Here is a 24,545-nt window from a genome sequence, read left to right as displayed (position 1 = left end):
AGTATATCCACTCTTTAACATTCAATCCTTTTGTGTTTTTATGTTTTAGTAGTACCTTATAAATATATAACATTTTTCCCCTAGGTGAACCTTGGAATCATTTCACAAGTTCCAAAACAAATCCCATTGTGGTTTTACTTGGGTAGGGCAATTTCTCCCACTTTATTCTTTTTTTCCCAAAATTATTTGAAATTGGACTCATAGATTAAATCAAGATGAATGCCATTTCTTTGGAAAATTACCTGCACCTTTCCATATACAAGTTTTTATTGTTGTTGGTGGTGGTTATGGTTTAGCCCTTGAATATTTATGTTTTTCTTCATCTATGTCTTAAACATTTATTATTAAATTTATTCTTAATTTTTTGTTTGCTTTGTTGCTTTTGTGAATATGACCTCTCCCTGCCCTATTTCTCGACATAATAGATTGAGTGATTTGTTAATTTAATTCACGATATCAATAAGTAAAGGAAATTTTAATATTGAGATATTCTTGAATTCTTAGAATGAATCCCAAACAGACTTTTGTTGTTTTCCCATAATTTTCAAAATAAGTAGGCAGAACATCCTTTACTATATTATCTTAAAACTGGAAACACCAGAAACAGATACTTTAACTGGGGGAAGATCTGTCATTTTCTCCTGGTGGGCAGGGAAGAAGGGCTTGGGGGAGGCTCTGGGACTGTAAGGACAGAGGGTACTTAGAGCTGAGCAGGAGGATTCTTGGCTGCAGGCCCAGCATAGAGATGGACTTACAGAACAGTAAAATATGAGAACCAGCCTAAATTTTTAAGTGTGTTTTGATTTTAAGTATGTGCATATCATGTTTCCATCATTCCTCTTTCCTAGAGGTATTCTATAAGGCTATAGTGCTGGGTACTGATTTGAAGAACCCAAATCTGTGTGGTTAATTAAGCATGATGAAAGCTTATTTCTCACTCATATATCATCTGAAGGTAAGTAGTCCAGGACTGGTACAGCAGCCCGGTGGTAGCTCCTAGCAGCTCTGTCATCCCCAGCGACAACATCCTCATTCACATGGTTTACACCCTTGTCAGATGCTTACCCCCTTGTCAGCATTCCATCTAACTGAAAGGGATATTGGGCCAGGAATGGCACGTTCCTTTTCTTTAAGGGCATAGCATCACCTATTTTTATAGCCTCTTTGCCAGAAGTTGGTCACCTAGTCACAATTTAAAGAGGGTCATGTGTGTCAGCAGACATGAAAACAACATTAGGGGTGCCTGCATGGTTCAGTTGATTAAGCGTCTGCCTTTGGCTCAGGTAATGGTCCCAGGGTCCTGGGATTGAGCCCTGAGTCGGGCTCCTTGCTCAGTGGGAGCCCGCTTCTCCCTCACCTGCTTCTCTCTCTCAAATAAATAAAATCTTAAAAAGAAAATTTAAAGAGGGCCAGAACATGTTGTTTTTTTCTGGACTGTCTTTGGCTTGCTAGAGATTCTGTTAATATATAAAGGAAGAACAGAGATTAACAGACCAGTGGTCTCTGCTTCTGCAGGGCTTTTATAACTTGGGATGTGCCTGTGCTAGTACTCTCAGGAGCAGGGGCTTCAGGTTCTTTAGGAGGCCTTCTTATCTGTAAATTTAGTGGCTAGTTTATGATCCAACATTTGGGCCCAGCATTTCTATGACACTGTGATCTCCTAATTCTTTCCTATTTCTTTAGACAAGCCCTCAGTCCTCGCTGAAGTTCCGCTAAACGAAAAAAACCCCTTTTTTCCAAGAGCAATGTAATCCCCAGTTATCACTCTGCCAAATCTTGGGACCGTTTTCCTATCTGAACAAGATAAGCTGTGTAAAATGCTCATTTTAGGAAATAGCGATGATCAGGGACAAGGCAAAACAGAGAAGGGCTCCTGACAGTGTTCAGTGTCATGATTCTGGGCATAAGATACATCCTACCTCCAGGGGCCCAGAAATAAAGAGGTGTCCTACTCTGGAGTTGGGGTTGGAGCCTTTGGATAATGTCAACAGGAGGTATTTTGTTACGTGCCTCCTTTGTGCTAGGCCTTGTGCTTTAGCTGAGGACAATGATGCTAAACAAGATAGATACAGTCCCTGCTTCCTGGAGTGAGCAAAGACAGTTAAACTGAGAAATACAGAGTGCTATGATGGCATGTAACTTGGGGTCTGCCTTATTCTGGATGGTCAAAAAAAACTCGCTTTCCATGGGAAATGGGATTTGAGCCTAGATTTCAAGTAACAATCAAGGTGGAAGGTGGGAATGGGAAGGGTATTCTAGGTTTAGAGAACAGTATTCAGCAAGTGGGGCTGAAGTTGAGAGAGAAGGAGGAATGGGAGAACTAGGAGGCTGGGAGAGAGAAGTCGGACTGACTGCCAACCACATTCCAGTGCTGTAGCATCTCAGGGATCAGAGCTAGAAGAAAGGCTCGCACTATCAAGGTTGGGAGGAAACTTAAGGATGGTCTAATCCAGTGGCTTTTAGTGCTGTTCCCCTTCCCCCTTGGCTCATTTTGAAATTTTATGGGAGTATTTTTGTATCAATGTTTGGTGGTGGTAGATGGGAACCCGGAGTGCCACGAATCCTGAAAGGCAAAGAAGGGTTCCACCTACTTGGAAAAGTTTTCACAGACTTTTTGGTCTTTGTGGATGTTCATGTAGGTAAAAACTGTTTATAAATGACCAGAATCTAGAACCTGTTTTTCAGCTAAATGAATTTTTACACAGTTTTAACATATGATTTTCTGGGAATATAACTACTGTATAATCAAAAGAAGATTATACTGTTTCACTTAAACCTTACCAAGAAGCATTCACCATTTTGGATCACAGTTTGCGATTTTTTGAAACATCAGTAAAAGACAGCACTGTGGCTTTGGCGTTCAGGCACATTCAACATGAAAATGCAAGTATCTGACCTTTAGGTCTATAGGAATCATGACCAGACATTTACATATTGAAATGTGTATTTTTACAAATCATTTTTCTTTTATATCTCCTCTATGAAAGCATAGTATTATGGGGTTTTTTGTAGTTTCAAGTATTTATTTAAATTCTAGTTAGTGTATTGTGTAGTACTAGTTTCAGAAGTAGAATTTAGTGGGGCGCCTGGGTGGCTCAGTGGGTTAAAGCCTCTGCCTTCAGCTCTGGTCATGATCCCATGATCCCAGGATCCTGGGTTCGAGCCCCACATTGGGCTCTCTGCTCAGCAGGGAACCTGCTTCCTCCTCTCTCTCTCTGCCTGCCTCTCTGCCTACTTGTGATCTCTATCTGTCAAATAAATAAATAAAATCTTTAAAAAAAAAGAAGTAGAATTTAGTGATTCATCACTTATATACAACACCCAGTGCTCATCACAAGTGCCTGCCTTTATATCCATCATCCATCCAGCCCATCCCCCACACACCTCCCTTCAGTAACCCTCAACTTATTTTCTACCCTTAAGAGTTTGCTTTATGGTTTGCTGCTTTATCCCCAATGTTCATCTGTTTCTTAAATTCCACATATGAGACATATGGTATTTGTCTTTCTCTGACCGACTTATTTCACGTAGCATAATACTCTCTAGCTCCAACCACATTGTTTCAAATGGCCAAGGTTTCATTTTTTCATGGTTGGGTAATGTTCCCACTCATCTATCTACCTATCTCACAACTTCTTTATCCATTCATCAGTTTTTAAAACGTGGGTTGTTTATATTACCTACGATCTTCTAAGTCGTGATCTGTGAGCTTCATGACAGGAGAATAAAGCGGTCACTAGAAAACAGTTGTTACAAAAAGGCAGCCTTAGGTGTGACAGCGTGTGATAGATGCACAGGCCCAATCCAGAATTCCCAAATCCGGGTGCACCTGCAGCTTTACTAAAATGCAGATACCTGGCGCCACCCCAGGGGTGAATCCAGCTCTCCCCTCTGATGCTTCCCCAGCCCACCTCGAGGAATAATGGCACTGCGGCCAGGTCCCGCCAGAGAGGGGCGGGGGGCCCAGGAGCCCCTGTTACTGAGACTCGGGCTGCAGGGGCGGGGGCAGAGCACCACCAAGAGGGAGCAACGCCGCTCCTAGAGAGGCTCGGCCGCGGCCTGGTGACGCACTTCCGACTGCGCCATGGTAAGATCCGCGGCGGAGGTGAGTGTCGGCCTGCGGTCGGCGGGGGCGGTACCCTGGCCGGTAGCTGTGGGTTGGGTAGGGATGCCCCTCCGGCTCTTGGAAGAGTGGGTAGGGCGATGGTCCGCGGTCCTCCTGCGTCCGTCCTAGATTCCCGCTTTGGACTTGGGGACCGAATTGGAAGACGCGGCGTGGATTACTGCCACAACACTCTGTTCCAGGAAGATGCTACTGACCTTTCGGGAAGATGTGTCGGAGCAGCCCCGGGGTGGAATATTTGCAGGGGTGAAGCCCGTTATGATATCGCGATTCTTGACATGTTGAAGTCGTACAGGGGCTGTTACCTATATGCGTTTCAAGTATGGACTCTATGCCCCCTGACTCCTAACATTGGGTCGTGAATCAGGGTTCAGTGAGCACAAAAAAAAGCAGAGCCCCTCCGGGTCACCGGGGAGTAGAAGCAGTCCGGCTTTTCGAGAGCATCGTCTTCTGGAGCTGGTAGTTCCAAAAGGTAATTTGGCCTTGTCTCGGGCTGTTGGGATGACAATGACTTGGGGATGATTTCTACGTTGTAATCACTTATTTGCTCAGTTGTAGAATACACATGAAATACACATCATAAGATAGTTCCAGAGTGGCTCATTCATACCGTAATGAAAGTTATACGAAAATTATACTACACTAAGATTATAAAATAGTAATTAAAACATGAAATACAAAAAAGAAAATCTCTGTAATGTGGCTAGTCGAATATTCAGAGGAAAATTTACGTTCTTATAGGTTTTCATTGCCAAATAGGAAAGAATGAAATAATAAATCGTGCATCCTCAAGAAGCATTTGGGCAGAGGTTTTTTTTTTTTTGTTTTTTTTTTTTTAAGATCTTGTTTATTTATTTGACAGAGAGAGAGAGATCACAAGTAGGCAGAGAGAGAGGCAGAAAGAGAGGAAGGGAAGCAGGCTCCCCGCCTAGCAGAGAGCCCGATGTGGGGCTCGATCCCAGGACCCTAGGACCATGACCTGAGCCGAAGGCAGAGGCTTTAACCCACTGAGCCACCCAGGCGCCCCTGGGCAGAGGTTTTTTAACCTTACAGTACCTAGTTCCTACTTAAAACACTGCTTTCCGAAGTTATTTAGTTCTTTTCTTTCCCACCACTTCAGTGTGGTTATGTTATTCAGTTGTAGTATAATTAGACTCATTTGATGTTTGTATTCCTTTTTGATTTGTCACCCCATCCCATCCTGGTTGGTTTATTTAATATACGTATATTTATTTATTTATTTGGATATGTGAAACGTTACTATGGTTATGAAAGTCAGAAGAAAAAGGCAAACTCAGAAGCACCACTCCCCCACTCATCTCTTCTACCCGATTTCCTTTCATCCTCTTTTCCATCCCAGGCTCCTTTCATTTCCTGTCCATATCTGAAGCAATGATTCTCCTTAGTTTCTTATTTATCCTTCTATTTCTTTTTTGTACAGGTGACCGTATACACACATATTTTTTTATACTCCTGTTTTTTGTACACAAGAGGTAGCACACTGCCTTTTGCACTTTGCTTGTTTCATTTAACAATATATTCTGGAAATCACTCCTTATTATAGAGCTAAGTATGTTTTTTTAAATGTTACTCATGCATACTGAACACTTCATCTAGCATGACATTTAAGAAGCATAGTAGTAGCAGGGCGCCTGAGTGGCTCAGTTGTTAAGCATCTGCCTTTAGCTCAGGTCATGATCCCAGGATCCTGCTCCGAGGGAAGCCTGCTTCTTCCTCTCCCACTCCCCCTGCCTGTGTTCCCTTTCTTGCTGTATCTCTCTCTGTCAAATAAATAAATAAAATCTTAAAAAAAAAAAAAGAAGCATAGTAGTAAAATGTGTACCCATGAACACACCACTCCACTAAGGAGAACATTTCCAGTACTGCTTCTCAACACAGCTCCCAGCTTCTGACCCCTGTAGAGGTAACAACTATCTTGAATTTTGTGTTAGTCATAGTCTTACCTATTTATAAAAATAATTTTATCTCATAAAATATGTCTGTAAGCAATATGTTTAATTTTTGAGCTTTATGCAAATGGCCTTATAGTGTATATAGTCATCTGGGACTTGTATGACTCAATATTATGTTCCTGAAATCATCTCTGTTGTGGCATGTAATGTGAGCCATTCATCTTTGCTGCTGGATAATATTCCTTTTTAAAGATGAGGACAGTTTATTTATGTATTCTAAATGGATATGTGGGTTGTTTCCAGTGTTTGATATTCATATACTCACAATGAATAATTTTGTACATGTTTTCTACATAATGAGGGTTTCTCTAAGACATAAATTTTAAAATGTAAGCATGAGTATTGAATTTTATCAAATGCCTTTGGCATCTGTTGGGATGGAGAGTGTTTTTATCTTTCTTTGGTTTATTCATGTGGAGAAGTATACTAATCTGTATTCTAATATTAAGCTTTACTCACATTCGTGGGATGATCCCTTTTAGTCATGGTATGTCACTGTAATGAAATACTGGAGTGTATTCCTTTATATTGGGGATTTTTCTGTCAGTATTCATAAATGAGACTGGTTTGTGGTTTTTGTATCAGTGTTGTGCTGGCATCATAAAAAGGACCAGGAAACTTACTTTGCTGTTCTCTCCTACAGTTTCAGTAGTGTTAGAATTACTCATTTCTTAAAGACGTGAAAAGATTTGTCCATGATACATACAGGCTCGGTGTTTTGTGAGAGTTTGCTCTTTACTGGCTGTCTCAGTTTAATTAGGTAAAAGTAATCATGGATTCCAGAGAAATATCTACATAATAAAACTAGTAGAGTTGATTTATTAGATCCAAATAGAATTACATGTTCTTCTATCATAGAATAAGTTTTCTTTGTAAGTACTTACACTTCAGTCAACAGAAAAAGACCTCAAAATCTGTAAAGCAGAAGTAAATCGATCAGATTATTTAAACACTATGCAGTAAAGCCAGAAATTTTGAACAGAGAAGAAATTAGCAACAAACTATCCTAACAGTCTGTGGTCGGAGACAAAACACAGTTGCTGACAGGCTATAAAATGTAATTAACATAATTAAAACATGAAATATTAAAAAAAAAACCTCTGGCATGTGGCCAATAGTGTATTCAAAGGGAAAATTTATGGGTTTACAGATTTTAATTGCTAAATAGGAAAGAATGAAAACAAATGAATAAATCATGCAACCTCAAGAAGGTAGAAAAAAAGGATGCCTGGGTGACTCAGTCGATTGTCTGCCTTCAGCTTGGGTCATGGTCCGGTAATCCTGAGATTGAGCCCCCGCCTCAGGATCCCCGCCTCAGGATCCCATGGTCCTGGAATCCCGAGATTGATCCCCCGCCTCAGGATCCCTGGAGAGCCTACTTCTCCCTCTGGCTGCTGCTCTCCCTGTTTGTGCTCTTACTCTTTCTCACTCTCGCTCTATCTCAAATAAATAAAATCTTTAAAAAAAAAAAAAAAGGTAGAAAAAAGCCTGTAGTCCAGCTTCCCCCAAAAGCAGAACACAGGACAGAAACTTGTGTGCATGCAGTTTACTCGGGAACATTTTCCCAAGGGCAGAGTGGAAGACAAGGGGAACAAAACGAGAGGGAGAGCCAATACAAGGGCACATTGTCAGGCTGGCCTGTCGACAGGCTACTGGTGCTCAGTTTTGTAGGATCATTGAGGAGCCTTGGAATCTCACGTAGGAGACTGAAGGGGAAAGTATTTATCCACTGACCTCTGTCCCCTGTTGGTCATGGGTATTCTCATAGGCATTAACTTCTGCCTTTCAGGACCTAGCAAGTGTCCGTGGGTATCTGCAGATGCCCCCCCCACAGGACACCAGAGAAGCCCCAGGGCAGGAATCAGCCATATGTGGTATAGATCTTTGAGGATGCATTGGTGGGTTATACCCGCACAAAGCCGGTCAAAGTCTCTGGCACTGGACTGAGACAAGAGGATTTAGAGGGGAACAGAAGGTGTACCTCTCACAGAGGTACTAAGGAAACAAAGAAAGCAGAACTTAATGAGCTAAAAGGAAATAGAAAAGAGTGGTGTTCTAAATAAATAGAAAAAATTGTTCTTTAAAAATAAAACAGCATTCAGGTACACAAACCATTGTCCAAGTTAACTTTATTAGTCTGCTCAGGCCACTATACAGAATACCATAGACTGCATGGTTCAAACAACAGAAATTTATTTTTCACAGTTCTAGAGGCTGAAAGCCCAAGTTTAAGGTGCCAGACAATTTGGCTCTTGGTGAGGGCTCTCCTTGGGTTGCAGGTGGCTGTCTTCTCACTGGGTCTGCATGTGTAGAAAAAGACCTCTGGTGTCCTTCCTCCTTTTTATAAGGGCACCAGCCTTATCAGAGTAGGGCTCAGATTTATGGCTTCGTTTAACCTTATTACCTCCTCACAGGTTCTATATCCAAATATAGTCACATTGAGGGATAGGACTTCAACGTATGAATCTTGGAGGGGACACCTTCCATCCGTAACATTAACAATGGGGAAGGGGTCTAGAAAACACATGTATCCATGTATGCAAAAGTGGGAAAAGCAAAGTAGCTCCAGATATGGAAGAAATGGGAAGAATCATGAACCAGTGGTTTCCACAACTCTGCACTCAAGTTGAAATCCTGGAAGACATGAATGGTATTTTAGGAAAACACGTATTTTCAAGACTAACTTTGGTGGCAGCAAAAACCCGAAAATAAGCAGTCCATATGTTTTGAATACAGTGAACAAGGGTTGCTGGGTCCTGGGACCCTAGATGATACAGTGACCCCCTCTCTCAGGGAGCTGAGGCTCTGGCTTCTTCACTATCAGAGGCTGGAGAACATGAGGAGGCAGCCTGGGACCTTAAAGGTAAGCCTGGGCCATGCGGGAGGCTGGCTTCCCAAGGTCTCTACAGAGATAGTGGGGCTCTTGAGGACACTCAGCTGTGTGAGGGAGCCGGCGGATTTTGGGGGGTGCGGGGAGTGGGCAGCTGTCTCCTTCAGCTCCCAGGGGCTTGACTCAGGTCTCTGTGCGGGGGCCGCAGCCCTCCCAGCGTGGCTTTTCTTGCAGTGTAATCGAGGGTGTTGCTTGTTTAGAGGGAAACAAGTAAGTCCAAGATCTTGGTAATGTTTTATTAAGCTGAATGGTTGCTATGTAGGTCTTTGTTTTATTATCCTTTAGGCTCTGAATACACTTTATGTCTGCCCTTGTGTGTGTGATATGTGTCAGAATTGTGAAATCCTGGGGTTCCTGACAGCATCAGTGTCATGGCTGGGGGGGCCCCCCTTCCTCATGTGGCAGCGCCTGCTGCACTCCTGTCTGGACAGTGGCTGCCTGTCCAGGGCAGCCCCTGTGAGGGGCTGTGTGGTTCCTTCTGGGACGGGGTTCACCTCACACACTCTCTCTGTTTTTCCTCAGCTCCAGCCCTGCTCTGAGAGGGAAAGCACGTGATGGCAGCCATGCCCTTGACCGCCTGGCCCCAGGTGAGCTGTGGCTCCTTCCGCTCTTCCTCCAAACAGTTTCAAACTGAAGAAAACCGAGAAGGGAAGCTGGTGAGCTTTGTGGTGGAAGCTGGAGGGGCCCTCCTCGCTTCCGCCTGGCACTTGTGAGAAGAGCGGTGGTGTGAAGGGACGGAAGCAGCAGGAGAGCACCCCAAAGGCAGGAGTGAAGCGTTCTGCACACCGAGGTGCTTTGCTCCTCTGGTGACAAGGAAACATGGGAGCCGCCCGTGGAGGGTGCTCCATTCGAGGGTGTGAATGGAGGGGGTAGTGGAGGATGAGGCTGCCCGGGGGCCGGGCCGTAGGTGAAGAGGAGTGGTGGGACTGGGTCATCATGAAGGCTGGCTCGGTGGGGGCAGGGAGACGAGTGGGGTCCAAAGAGGGGGAAAGAAAGTCCTGTGGGACAGGATGTCTCACTGTGTCCCGGAGAGGCCTTCAGGGCTTGGGTGTAGGAGCTCCAACTTAGGTCTCTGATAAAAGCTCTGGACCCTCCCCCGGCTCAGAGAAATGCAAACCACATCCTCCATACAGTTTCAGGGACTTCATGGATGCCCTGAAGCGCATCCATGGGCCTCCATGGACTACAGGTTGCAAATAACGGTAGTCACAGGAACTCCAGTAACATTGAGGCCTGCTCTTCTGCGGGCACCACACTCAGCACTCGGGTGGATCGCTTAGTCCTGACACTGCCCCTTGTGCTAGGGGCTGGGTCGTGCTCTTTCTGCCACAGAAGACACGAGGGCAACGGAGAGTAGAGTGCCTTGCCCAAGGTCATACAGCCAATGTTTGATTTTTTTTTTTTTTAAGATTTTTATGTATTTATTTGAGAGAGAATGAGAGAGAGAGCACGAGAAGGGGAGGGCCAGAGGGAGAAGCAGACTCCCCACAGAGCAGGGAGCCCAATGCGGGACTTGATCCCGGGACTCCAGGATCATGACCTGAGCCGAGGGCAGTTGCTTAACCAACTGAGCCACCAGGCACCCCCGCCCCCTGACTGTGTTTGATTCTTCCCGGCTCATCCTTATGATACGTGTGCGACCCGTGAAGTTAACATGGTCAGAGTTGCGATGGCTTTGTAGGGAATAATTTTTGGGGGTGATTCGAAAAGAAGCTGACCACTTCAGTAAGAATTCCATTGGTCCAGGTTGATGTGGGCTTCATCAAGGAAAGTAGTTGTTAAAGAAAAAGAATCCAGTTCAAGTAATGCTTAACGTGAAAAGCTTTAGGACGTTGAGAGTCAAAGGACTGGGTGCGGCGGGGGTAGGTAAGGGAGAGGGAGGAGTCAGGAACAGTCCCCAGGGTTCTGGCTGAGGCTTCCTGCACACATGGTGGGGGATGTTGGGGTTCAGGAAGAGGCGCCAACTTCCGAGGGTGAAGGGTGGTGGTGGCGGCAGTGAAGGCATTTCATATTGTTCAGAGAAGTTCTATGACCCATCCAAGGTCACAGATGAATGACTTGCAGACTCACGCAGAGGCTGGACTAGAATTGCTGATGGCTGAAGTCAGTAGAAGGAAGCAAGACAGATTCTGGAAGAGAGCAATTGAGGGCATATCCCTGCCAGTGTGTCTCCAAGGTTGTTGGGAAGGGGGCAGAGAGAGAGAAAGCGACCAGAGGCTACAGCTCCCCAAAAGGGAGGCATCAGCCCTGATGGCAGAGCCTGTGCTGAGCACATGGAGTGATGCAGAGACGAGCAGCTGGACGGGTGGCCACTGGAAGGCTGATCTCCCGTTTCCCGAACCTTCTCGGAGAAACAGTGAATTCTTGGGTAAAGATGAAAAGGATGAGAGGCTTGAATGGGAGAGGGTAACAGAAAATGTTGGATTTTCAGCAAGATGCCTCTGGGAGCAGAATGGTCCGCGGCCCCCACCTTAGCCAGTCAGGACGGCGTAGAACTGCTGGTGGTGTTCAGGCAGCTGCACTGCCTTTTGTAGCAGCAGCAGTGACAGCCGGGCGCTGGGCCAGATGGAGGCCATAGCTCTTCTTCGAGGGTGGATGGAGGTTATCAGGGGAGGGGAGCAGGATGGAGAAGCCGAGATTTCGAATGGGAACGCTGGTGGGTTGGTCCTGAGCTGCATCTGCCTCTGAGGACGGGGCCTAATGGAAACAGTGGAGTTGCTTTGGGGAACTCGATTATGGGAATTTTCTTCCTGTCATCTCAACTTAGGATATCGTTTATAAATGTAAAATATGGCATGAGGTTCCCTGCCATGAGAGAAGTCAGATATTCTCCATTATGTATCTTCCAGGTGCTATTTCTCAGACCTGTCCCCTTTTCATTAATTCTGTGCTCTTCACAAGCTCCCTCCCCAAGCCCTTATACTGCCCTCTGCCCCTCACTTAGGGCCTGAGCCATGGAATTGGCCCTAGGGCAGCAGGAACCTGTTGTTTCAGAAGTCGGTGACCTTCGAGGACGTGGCTGTGTACTTCACCCAGACGGAATGGGATGGCCTGTCCCCTGCACAGAGGGCCCTGTACAGGGATGTGATGCTGGAGAATTATGGGAATGTGGCCTCCCTGGGTAAGGCCTCTCTCCCCCTGGGACCCGGACTCTGCCAGTTGGGGTTTCCTGGCTTATTGCCCCCTAACAGGTTGCAGGTGGGGTCTCTGGTAATCCTTTACTGAGTGGGAACCCCAGGGGCTGAGATTCCTAATCCCCCTTGAGTCAGGGGCTGCTGGGAAGGGTGAACCTCAAGCCTTTTTTGGGCCCATACAGGACTTTGCCAGGACTGGTGTGCTCTCTCTATCCACCCTCGAGAAGTTGTGGTTTGGATACAGTGTGGAAAAAAGAAACTTACTGTTTCACACAGCATTATCTTTGGGTTCACCCACACCCAACCTGTGTATCTTGAGGCCTTCTGGGCCCAAGTCTGGGCCATTCTCAACTCCTCCCACACCTTCTCAGGCACTCCCCCCCACACATATACCTTCCAAGCCTCCCATCTTTCCAGTTGTCCCCCTGAAACCCCGCTTTCCCATAGTTTTTAGGCATGGGATCCCCTAGCACTCTTTAATTTTGCCATCCCATTGCCAAGACAGTCTGAGGAGATGCTTAAGAACTCATCTGTGGGACATTATTCACCTGTGTCTCCCATTTCTTTCCCCCTAAACAGGATTTTCGCTTCTCAAACCTGCTGTGATCTCACAACTGGAGGGAGCAGGTGAGCTGGGGCGCCCATCTCCACTGGTGGCTGGAACAGAAATAGGCCCCCAGGGCCTCTGGACTGGTAAGGGACATACAGGTTGCCTAATAAGGGGGAAAGTTTAACTCTTTAAGAAGGAGGTCAGCTTAAGCAGCATATAAGCATGCCACATTTATGAGCCAGCTGTACAGAGTAAAATTTAAATAAATGATGATTTATAGAGATAGGTACAGTTGGACCTCTTTTTCTAGTTTGTTGTTTCTTTCTGATTCCAAGAGCAGATCTTTTTTCAGATGTCTCATTCTGATTCTTTCCAGTCCTAATTTTGGAATTCTGCCTTTCTCAGATGAAATTAATGGATGCTGTGTTTAGGTCCTTGCTACTTCTAAGCACTGTACACTTAATGTGATGGGTGGAGAATTAACAGTCTTTTTATACAGAAAGACAGAGTAGCCTGGTGGTTAAAAGTACAGTCTTTGGAGTAGACTTCCCTGAGGTACCATCCTAACTGCTCTTCCTAGTTATATGACTTCCTACTTGTGATTTTAAGCAGGTCCATTATTTGAGTTCTCTAAGCTTCAGTGTTTTTATCCCTGAAAGTAGGGTAATAAAATGAGAAAATAGTGCTGGTCTTATGGGTTGAGGATTACATAAGATAATACATATTAAGTGCATAACTTGTAGTGTGTGCTCAATGAAGTATTAGTTTTTATTAGTTTTTTGTTGTTGTTTTTTGTTTTTTTGGAGGAGACAGCTGTATAGTAAGCTGTGGGAAATAAGGTGGAAAGGAGAAAGTGTTCTCAATTCAGTGCTTCTCAAATGATATGCAAATGAATCCCTTGGGTGTCTTGCAAATATGCATATTGTCATTTAGTAAGTCTGGCGTAGGGCCAAGATTCTGCATTTCTGTTAATTCTCAGATTCTGCCAATGTTTCTGGTTCCTAGACCATAGTTGAAGTAGCATGCTACTCGTTGGCTTAAGCAGAGTAGTTGCGAAATGATTTCCCATTTCCCACTTGTATCCTTTTAGTGAATCCTTCTTTTTAAAAAGACAGTTTCAGGGCACCTGGGTGGTTCAGTTGGTTAAGTGGCTGCCTTCGGCTCAGGTCATGATCTCAGCAGGGAACCTGCTTCTCCCCCTGCTTGTGTTCTCTCTCTCTCTGTCAAATAAATAAAATCTTTTTCAAAAAATAAAATAAATAAAATAAAAAGATAGTTCCAGTGGATTTTTGTTCCTTGTGACCATTCAGCCAGATGATCCCTGACCAAGGAAGACATGTTTTGCAAAATGATGAGTTTAAAGCGGATCGCATATAGAAGGGAAAAGAAATGATGTTGTGGAGCTCCTCAAAGGAGTCTGGATTTCATTCTGTAGTTAACAGAAAATCCCAAAGTCTGAAGTTTTCAAATAACCATCATGATCTATGCTGAAAATGGAAACATTAATTAGTGTGTGAAGGTTAATTGGAGCAAGGAATCAAATGGCTTTTAGGCAGACAGAAGGGGAAGGTAGGTACAGGGCACAAGGCCCATGTCAGCAGAGTGGACTCTCTTCTAAAAAAAAACTTTCAGAAAACAAAAAACAAAAACTTTCAGAAGTCCTATCCAGTGACTTCTGTTTAAATCTCATTTGCTGGAACTGTCTTACGGCCCCCTACTGCAAGAGTGTGGAAAATACAGTTTTTAGCTGTAGTTTTTATTGCTACCTCAAAAAAATTGGAAAATATATTAGTAAGGAAGAAAGGGAGAATGGAATTGGTTAAGCAACTGATAGCATCTGCCACACCGTAGGATTTGGTAAATAGAAGGTCACGAGTATAGAAGAATTGGCAAAGAATATAAGTGTGATCCACATAAGAAGTACAAATTTTAATAAATGAGAAAAATCTTCACCCTCTTAGAAACCAATGAAATACAAATTAAAATAGAGATGTTCCACCTAACACACTTGACATAGGTAGGCCGGGTCCAAGGACCCGGGGGTGGGGAGGCTCCTGTAGGACCAGCCAAGAGGGTCCTGGGCTTTGAGCAGAACAGAAATCAAGTGCAAGCCAGGAGGAGGTGAGAGCAGAGTTTATTGAATAGCATAAGTGATAGAATATAGCAGATGGAGTGTTTGGGAGACTCAGAAAGAAAAAGAGAGTGAGTGTCTTCTTTGCTTGGGGTCTAGGGTTTTTACTGAGGATTGGGGTGGGTCCAGTATACATGTCCTCTTCAGACACTCAGGAGCTGGTCAGAACAAAGACAAGTGCCTAGGTGTCCTCCATAAAGCACTTATTACCTGGAGCTAGGTGATTTTTGGCATCAAGACTTCTAGAGTCAGTGGCCTAGAAAATGTACATGATGACCCTGCTTGTCATTAGATGTTATCACCTGTGCTGAAAGACTCCAAAAAATCATTAACTCCTTGACCCTTGTAAGAAGGACATACATCATTTGTACTGTAAGGCATGTACAAGGCAGGGGTACAGGTCCTAGCAAGAACAGAAGCAGGAAAATAAGCAAAAAGCAGTTTTTCATGGAGTTCCTTTAGTTTCCCTAGTTCATACAGAGAACAGTTACATTGATGGAGAGAATACACCAAACTGGAATAGATTTTTGGAGGTGAATGTGAATCTGTAGTCTTTCTAGAAAGTACTTTAGCAGTACATATCAAGAGCCTTTTAAAGTCTGTCCGTGATAGTCTGGATATTCTCTCCTAGACTATCCTAATAAAGTAATCAGAGATACAGACAAAGATGAACATTAACAAAAGTTCAACATAATTCTATATAATAAAATGTTGGAAATAACATTTCCAACAGACATTCAGCATAGAGACATTCAGTATAAAGAGAACTGTTTAAATTAAGATACTTCTAAGAATGGAATGCTATTTAAAAAGCCATGAGTTTAAGTTCTAAAAAGAGAAACAAAGTTTTTTCCCTTTCACCTCCTGGTGCTGCAAACTCTTGCTGTCCTCAGTGTTGCTACATGTTGTTGGATCCTGTGCCTTTTCCTTCTTAAGCAGTTTCCATTTTTATCAACAAGGGACTTAAGGACACGGGGATAGCAGAGAAAAAAACTGCAGAGTATAGTAAAGTGTGACTCAAGGAAAGAATGCTCAGCCGGTGGATAAAACCTAGGATTTTATTCCATTACTGTCCCACTTAACCTTTATGTTACTGGTTATTTGCGTAGAGGTTGGTAATCTTTTGAAATTGTTCATGCTCAAAACTGTACAGGAAGTGTGGAAAGCACGCTGGAGAACAAAGTCTCCCAGACTTCCTGTACTAATTTGCTCAGTTTCTTGTGTATTCTTCCAGGAGTTTTCTAGGCATGCCCATACAAATATATAAGTATATATCAGCCCATTTTATTTTTCCTTCATACAAATGGAATCTGCCTTACATCCATTTGTCAGTTTGTTTTTCCATTTAATAGTGTATCTTGGACATCTTTTCACATCAGCACATATGGATTTGTTTCTTCCTTCCTTCCCTTTTTTTTTTTTTTTTAAACCAGCTACATATTACTCTACCTTATGAATGAACCTTAGATTCTTTGACCTAGTTTGGTGGTTTTCAAGAGACCCTTGATTAACTAAGATTCTTTATTCCTTTTACCATAGTTCTTTTCTCTAACATGGTTCTTACATGATATTTTATGTTTTCTGGGTTTTTTTAAATAGTAGATATTGATATCCAGACTGACAATAATTTGACAAAGGAAGTGTATGAAGAAAAACACAATACATCATTTGAACTTCAGAGGCACTTTTCCCAGGGGACAGACTTTTCAGAAGCCTGTATTCTAGAGAAACAGCAGGAAGTCCATTTGGTAGGAAGCATGAAGAAAGAAAATAGCAACATTGACGGAACAGTGAAAGACGACACAAGCCCTGTGGAGGAGTGTTTGTTTAGTCAGAGTCCAAACTTGGGTCAGTGTCACGCCGTCACCCATGGAGAGCAGCCTCCTGAATGTATAGGATTGGAGGGAGCCTCCAGCTTTGACACAAAACTTATTCAGCATGAAATAATTAATTCTGGGGAAAGACCTTTTAAATGTGAAGAATTAGTGGAAGCCTTCAGGTGTAACTCTGAGCATCAAGATGGCCACACTGGGGAGAAGCCCTATCAGTGTAAAGAGTGTGGCAAAGCCTTTAGCATTAATGCAAAATTAATTTGGCATCAGAGACTTCATAGTGGGGAGAAACCCTTCAAATGTGTGGAGTGTGGGAAAAGCTTCAGTTACAGTTCCCATTATATCACACATCTGACAATCCACAGCGGGGAGAAGCCCTATCAGTGCAGGGAATGTGGGAAAGCCTTCAGCGTGAGTGGGAGTCTAAGTCGGCACCAGAGAATCCATACAGGAGAGAAGCCCTATCAGTGCAAGGAATGTGGAAGTGGCTTCACCTGTAGCTCTGCATACATCACACACCAGAGGGTCCACACTGGAGAGAAGCCCTATGAGTGCAAAGACTGTGGGAAAGCTTTCAATGTGAATGCAAAATTAATTCAACATCAGAGGATCCACACTGGAGAGAAACCTTACGAGTGTAATGAGTGTGGGAAAGGCTTCAGGTGCAGCTCCCAGCTGCGACAGCATCAGAGCGTCCACACTGGGGAGAAGCCCTATCAGTGTAAGGAGTGTGCAAAAGCCTTCAGTAATAATGCAAAACTCATTCAGCATCAAAGAATCCACACAGGCGAGAAGCCCTATGGGTGTACTGAATGTGGAAAAGCCTTTAGTGTCAAAGGGAAGTTAATCCAGCACCAGAGAATTCACACAGGTGAGAAACCCTATGGGTGTAACGAATGTGGGAAAGCCTTCAGGTGTAACTCCCAGCTGCGGCAGCATCTGAGAATCCACACCGGGGAAAAGCCCTATGAGTGCAGTGAGTGTGGAAAAGCCTTCAGCGTTAATGCAAAACTCATGCAGCATCAGAGGATTCATACTGGGGAGAAACCCTTTGAGTGTAATGAGTGTGGGAAATGCTTTACTTCTAAAAGAAACCTGCTCGATCATCACCGAATCCATACTGGAGAAAAGCCTTATCAGTGTAAGGAGTGTGGGAAAGCCTTCAGTATCAATGCCAAACTAACAAGGCATCAGAGAATACACACTGGGGAGAAACCTTTCAAATGTATGGAATGTGAAAAAGCATTTAGCTGTAGTTCTGACTATATTGTACATCAGAGGATCCATACTGGAGAGAAACCCTTTCAGTGTAAGGAGTGTGGAAAGGCCTTCCATGTTAATGCCCATTTAATTCGGCATCAGAGAAGCCACACTGGGGAGAAACCATTCAGATGTGTGGAGTGTGGCAAAGGGTTCAGCTATAGTTCTGACTGTATTATACATCAGACTGTCCATACTTGGAAGAAACCCTACGTGTGTAACGTGTGTGGGAAAACCTTCAGGTTTAGCTTCCAACTTGCTCAGCATCAGAGTGTCCATAGTGAAGGAAAATCCTAATGAGAAGGATGTAGAAAACTCTCAAAGTTAATGAAATGGATCAAGTATCATCAGAATCACTGTGGTGGAAAACCTTGAGGGAAATGAATATGGCATCTTCCCATGGAAACACATCTTTCCCCTCTTACTTTTAAAATCAGGAATGATGACTGGTTAAAAAGTAACAACCAAAAATATATAGCTTGTCTTACACCGACAACCAATTAGAAAATATGAAAAGATCCCATTCCCAACATCATCAAGAAAAGTGGCTCTCCTAGGAATAAACTTAAGTGTTATACAGGATTTATATGGAGAAAGAAATCTCCACTGAGGACCACAAAAGGAAAAATAAATGGGGAGAGAGGGAAACCTTGTTCTTGGATAGGAAGACTCATGAAGATCCTCCCTCTACCTAAATTTACTTCCCTTTCATTTTGGACACCAAGCATGTATCCCTTTTGTAAAGAGGATAAACAATAAAGATTTCCTTAGAAAGAAAAGATGAGTAAATTCTTTATGTTCATGGAAGGGAGAAAACCTTTCCTAAGCATCATATGAAAGCTAGAAACCAACCATAAGGGAAAATATCAGTACGTTGGTTTTTCAAATTTAAATATTTTCTAGATAACCCCAAATAAAGTTTAAAGATAAAGCACAAAAAGTAGAAATACCTTTGTGCAATTTATAAGTCTTTAATATGTAAAGGTAGATTTTTATAATCAAGAGAAAAGTAATCTAATAAAACCCAGAAAAATGACATCAGCAGGCAGTTTTTTTTAAATATTAAAATAACTTAATAAAGAGATGTTCAGTCTCAGTCCTCTAAGGATTGAAAATGAAACATGCACACAGTCATACACAGGGAGCCCTCTGACCACTCTTCCACAGACCCTCCAACAGACACAAACATAGCCACAATGTCCCCTGTGTATGCAGAGACGGCACCCCCAGAGGCCACTGACACCTGCCCTTGCGTGTTCCGTAGCTCAAGCAACCACTGTTGGCTAGGGATGCTATCTTGAATATTTCAAAGGAACCATTCCTGTTAGAAAGCAAATGATGTGATATAGGACCCCAGCAGAGTGTCGGGGGGATGCCATTGTGTGTAACTCCCATCACTCTGCCCCCAGGCTCCTGGAAGCTGAGCAAGGGTGGAGGCCAGACCCTGGAGCCCCCAGAACATAAGAAGGAGCATGTCTTTTCTTCCCACTATCTGACCCTGCTCCTCTGGCAGTTCCAGATGACATACTAAGACCCAAAAGTGCCCCAGGCCATGGGTCCAAGTCCTTCATTTACTTAGAAACAGGCCCAAAGATGGATGGCACTACTTCTGGTCACACAGCAAATCAGCTGCTGATGTGGTCCCTTTACCCAGGCCACAATGCCACAGCACTCCCCAAACCATCCCGGTCCATGAGCAGCCACTAGTTGGGTTTATACCCAACTAGGCCTGGTCCTGGCTCCCAGCAGGGTCTGGCAGTTTCTCTGCCATGGCAAGACCAAGGTGGGGATTCTAGGAGGGTCAAAAACCACTAAGGATAGAACCTACTGTCTGGAATCAGCTACCAGTGTCCTATGTGACCATGGTCTCTCTCTGGGTCTCAGGCTCTTGTCAGTGGGTAAGGGCTGGTCCCAGAATTCAAGGCCCTTCCCACCCAGATGGTCCTTGAGGGTTTTCTTCCTCTCTGTAGGTTTGTTATTGTCCAGGACAGGTCCTCTGCTCAGAGCCTAAGGACAAGAGAAGGAAGAAAGTTAGACACCTTCAGAACCTCATGAAGTCACATGGCTCCATCACCTAGTAGTCCCGCCATCTTGTATCCTCAGTGCTCTTTACTCCAGCCCAGAGCTGCCTGGGTCCAGTGGAAGCCTTATCAGGAACAAAGGAGCCATGGCACTGGAGACCTCAGCCCCCTCACAAAAGCTCTTCTCTTTTTCTGAACAGGAACTGTGGCCCCGGAAAGGCCAGGATTAAATAAAGCCTTTCTCCCTTGGTCCCAGTCAGTGTGTTCTATCCCTATAGCACACCCTTTCAGCCTGGCCTGTCACACTGGAAGGGCCCTCAGAGGACATCTGGTCCTGCCCTGTCCAGGTCAGGAGGGCAAATTGCCACATCCAGGTCAGAGGAAAATGGCCGTCCACAGTCGCCCAGCAGGTCAGGGGACAACCTGGGGAGAAAGGCCAAAGCAGGACAAGTCTTCAGTGTCATCTGGGGGAACAAGAGGCCCGGCACAGCTACTCCCAGGCTGGTAGCCCTCTCCTGGCACTGGGACTGGGGGTTGTGAGAAGAGGCTTCTGGACCTCTACCTCTGAGGTCCCCACTATCCCCAACCACAACCCCACTATGTGCCATCCTGTCTCTTGATAGGGAACTGAGGATACCCTTCTCCTTCCACAGACCAAGTCTGACCAATGCTGGGGAACGGAAGATGAGGCCAACCTCGGTAGTCTGTAGTCCGTAGTCCCCCTCTACGGTCTACGGGCGGGGAGAGCTCCCGGCAGTCCCTTCCCCTAGCTCTCAGGCCCTGGCGCTGCACAGACCACGTGGTCCCCAGCAAATCCAAGTCGTGCCCGGGCTCCCGGGGCTCTAGCCCTGGGTTTGAGCCCACTCTGCGGGGCTCTGGCTCCTCCGCCCGTCCTCGGGCTGCCAGCGGCCTGAGCCTCTCTTCCGCTCCAGCTCTCCCTGCCACGGCTTGCCAGCCCTGGGTGGCTCTGGTGATCCTGCAGTGTGACCTCCCACCCTTGCCGGCCACCGAAATGCCACCCGCGCTCAGCCGAAGCCCAGCCTCCGGAAACCTCCCCCGCGCTGCTCCGCCGGCTTCGCCCAGCCAGCTACGGTAAGGGGCAGTTGGGTCACCCGTTCCGCGTGTCGGCCACCTCCCTTTGGCCTGCGAGCCCTTGGCCCACGTGTTCCCAGGGTAGGGACTGGAGGCTCCGGATCCCAGCCGCCCCGGGCCACTGCGCGTGGGTAGGGAGCCAGGCGACGGCTTTCTGCGGCCGCCTCACTCCCCGGCCCGCACGGGGGCGCCTTCCCGCCCTGGCACTATTTTGGCCTCTGTGTGACGGGGGTCGGGCCGCGCGCGTCCAGGGCCCTGTGACCTGCACTTGGGCATGAGAAGCCATTAGCAGCCAGTGGCCGCCAGCCTCGGGCCCCTGCTGTCCCCCGTGGCCAGTTCTCTCCCTGCAGGGCTCGAGACGCCCAGCCCGCTCTCCCCAGAACCGCCACCCGCCGCGTGCGGCGCCTCCCTGCCCTGATCCCCAGGGTCTCCCTGGAGCAGAGTCCTGGGGCAGCTGAGTCTGAGCTCTTGGTGGCAGCTCTCCTGGAGATCCGGCGGGGGTGGGGTGGACCTGACCTTAGGCGCCAGGCAGGGCGGGGTCCGAAGGACCCTTAGAACGCTTAGGCCAGCATATTGCAAACTTCCCAAGAAGTAGATCCCTCTCGACCCATCATCTTCTCTTCCCCGCTCCCCACCCCACAGGGAAATCTTAGAGGCGCATATGATATACTCTTAAGTAGAGTCTCTGTGAAAGACTGGGGTGGGGGTGGGGTGCGGGGAAGGGCAGTTGCCATTGGGTCCCAAAGCCAAGGGCAGGGGTTTTGCTTAAGGATGATGCCTTGGAAGGGAAGAGGGGATACAGGAAGGAAATCGGAACGCGTTCTATAGAATCCAAGAGTCCCACGCAGGGCCACAGATGTGAGGTGGCTGGGAAGAACAATAGATGAGGGAGATGGGCTCCCTCGGGAAGGGCACATAGTAAAGAATGGTGAGTTGGCCTCCCCATGACAGTGGGGAAAGAGAGAGTACAGGCAACAGAAGCCTAGTCATGCTTTGCCCTGTCCCTTCTGCCCAGAGGGCTCTCCCTGCCTTCAGACTGAGCTCACTAAGCCAAACTCCACACCCGCCTTGCTGGCCTCCCTGGTCTCCTTCACCAGCACTGGGTGCCCCGCGCTGGGTCCTCCACCAGTTCTCTGAGCCCTCGACCTGAAGTTGCTGTTTCACGACCTTATCCTGTGGACCACGAACTCACTGGGGGGTGCGAGTGCGGGCAGCTCATCCGGCTAGGCCAGACCTTGCTGGTTGAATCATTTCAGTTGAGCGGATAATGTTAGTGAGTCAGTAAGGGAAGAAGTGTTTCGTGCCTGTGTTTATATGGTTTATATGTTTTCATCAACAATGGGTGTCCAGGTGAATTCTCAGGGAGGCTCTCATGCTGAAAGAGAAATAAATTCCCGGGCTTGGGAGCCATCAGACAAGCACAGCCATCAAGCGCACTGGCCTAGGAGCGCAAACATCTTAGAATTTGGTTGCATTCCGGTTGCCCACCAGAGGGCGCTCCACCCCAAATAAAGATCTGGAGGCTGACGTTGGAGATCCCGCTCTGGTGACTCAAGTTCTCTGACCTCAGTGTTTGCCCCCTCCCCCGGCCCTGCCCCCCGGTGCTGCTGCGCACCGTCTCCGCCCCCAAGCTGCCATTAGACTATAGCTGGCCAGGGTGTCTGGGGACAGGGGCACCTGCAACAGGCTGGCTCTTCTCCTTGGGGAGCAAAGATTAAGAAAACCACCAGCTAAACTGCCTGGTGTTTGCTAGATGAAGGAGGAAAGAAATGCTGTGGGAACTTGCAAGACCTCTAACTCATGACAGAATGACAGATTTTATTTCTTTATGGTGGTTAAATACACATGACATAAAACCGACCATTTTAACTATCTCAGAGTGCCTAATTCAGTAGCATTAGGTACATTCACAGTGTTGCGTACCCATCACCACCACCTAGTTTCAGATCTTTTCCATCAACCCGAAAGGAATTCTCTATTAAAAAAGCAGTCTTCCAACCCCAGCGCCTGATAAGCACTAGTCTGCTCTCTGTCTCTATGGATTTGCCTATTCTGGGTATTTCGTGTGAATGGAATCAGACAATATGTGGCCTTCGTGTCTGGCTTTTTTCACTTAGTGTCATGTTATCAAGGTTCCCCCACATTGTAGCATTAATCTGCACATCCTTCCTTCTTATTGGCAACTAATAAGTCATTGTGTGGATATAGCACATTTTGCTTATCCATCCATCTGTTGATGGGCCCTTGGGTTCTTAGCTTCTGTTTTCAGTTCTCTCGGGTATATACCTAGGAGTGGAATGGCTAGTTTATGTGGTAGTTCTGTGTTTAACTTTTTGAGGGACTACCAAACTTTTTTCTACAGAGGCTGCACCAGTTTACATTCCCACCAAGAGTGCCCAGGCATTCCAGTTTCTCCACATCCTCATCAACATTTATTATTTGCTGTAATTTGTGTTGTTGTTCTATCCATCCTAGTGGGTGTGAAGTGGAATCTTGTTATGGATTGGATTTGATTTCTATTTCCCGGGTGAGTCCTAATGTTGGGCATCTTTTTTTTTTTTTTTAAGATTTTTAAAAAATTATTTATTTCTTTGACAGAGATACAGTGAGAGAGGGAACACATGCAGGGGGAGTGGGAGAGGGAGAAGCAGGCTTTCTGCTGAGCCGGGAGCCCAGTGTAGGGCTCGATCCCAAGACTCTGGGATCATGACCTGAGCTGAAGGCAGACACTTAACGAATTTAGGAAATATGTCTTAAATAAGACTCAAAAAAAAAAAAAAAAGAAAAAGAAAAAGAAAAAAGGGCTAACCTTAAAAGACTAGATAAGCTGGACTGAATTAAAATTAAGAACTTCTGTTCATCTACAGACACCATTAGGAGAGCTCAAAGGCCAGCCCCAGACTGGCTGGAGTCACAGCTGGGGCATATATTCTGCCAAAGGATTCGTAGGCAGAGCAGAGAAAGAAGCCCTCTGATTCAATACAGCTCCCTCAAAAACATATTTTTAAAAATCACATAGGCCTGGCTTTGGACCCTAGCTCTTCTCACCTGTTCAGTGAGATCCTGTCCACGAGGTTCCGAGCCCCCGAATTAATTATTGTATTTCCAAACTGGGGATAAAATCCCTGCCTCACTGTTGTGTTTCCTGTAAGAATCAAAAAAGGGACTAATTCGCCAAAAATGGATCATCGGTCAGCTGGGGAATTCTATCAATAGCCCTCTGTCCCTCCCTCACACATCCGAGCTCCCCAAGGACTTGGGGCAGGTGTTAGGCTGGTCTCTGGTAACTTGTCTGAACAAGTTACAAGTACAGGGGAATGTAAATGTGCTATGTGAGTGGACAAAGAACAACATTCCCGGCTGAGGGCACAGCATGCGAGAAGTGTGAGGGTGGGAAGGTACAGTCAAGTTCTTTGGGGGTCGGGTTAAGGTACAATCAGGGGAAAAGTGAGAACAGGCTGGGCTTGGCAGGGGCCAGATCTTAAATACCGGACCGAGGATAATGCCAGGCATTATCGGGAAGGCCACAGGCAACCATA

The 24,545-nt window shown here is 45.7% G+C and overlaps 1 protein-coding gene across 11 annotated transcripts; it reads left to right on the top strand.

Annotated features, from left to right (window-relative positions):
- The first annotated feature begins 4,102 nt into the window (after positions 1 to 4,102).
- On the top strand, positions 4,103 to 18,672 carry ZNF23 (zinc finger protein 23). Of its 11 annotated transcripts, none has more exons than XM_032854004.1 (6): positions 4,103 to 4,595; positions 8,890 to 8,959; positions 9,515 to 9,573; positions 11,981 to 12,107; positions 12,700 to 12,813; positions 16,401 to 18,672. In XM_032854004.1, exons 3-6 carry the CDS (start codon positions 9,541 to 9,543, stop codon positions 18,188 to 18,190), a joined length of 2,064 nt encoding a protein of 687 aa, XP_032709895.1. In that variant the 5' UTR covers positions 4,103 to 4,595; positions 8,890 to 8,959; positions 9,515 to 9,540; the 3' UTR covers positions 18,191 to 18,672. The 11 variants fall into 11 exon arrangements, with proteins under 11 accessions (XP_032709895.1, XP_032709899.1, XP_032709894.1 ...); XM_032854008.1 differs by having other exon boundaries at positions 11,931 to 12,107; XM_032854003.1 differs by having other exon boundaries at positions 9,509 to 9,573.
- Positions 18,673 to 24,545: the final 5,873 nt, after the last annotated feature.

The sequence above is a fragment of the Lontra canadensis genome, unplaced genomic scaffold (genome assembly GCF_010015895.1).
Source record: "Lontra canadensis isolate GAN:19392208 unplaced genomic scaffold, GSC_riverotter_1.0 scaffold8, whole genome shotgun sequence".
Classification (NCBI taxonomy): Eukaryota; Metazoa; Chordata; class Mammalia; order Carnivora; family Mustelidae; genus Lontra; species Lontra canadensis.
The sequence above is the reverse complement of the archived record's forward strand: the minus strand, read 5'-3'. Positions and strand labels throughout refer to the sequence as shown.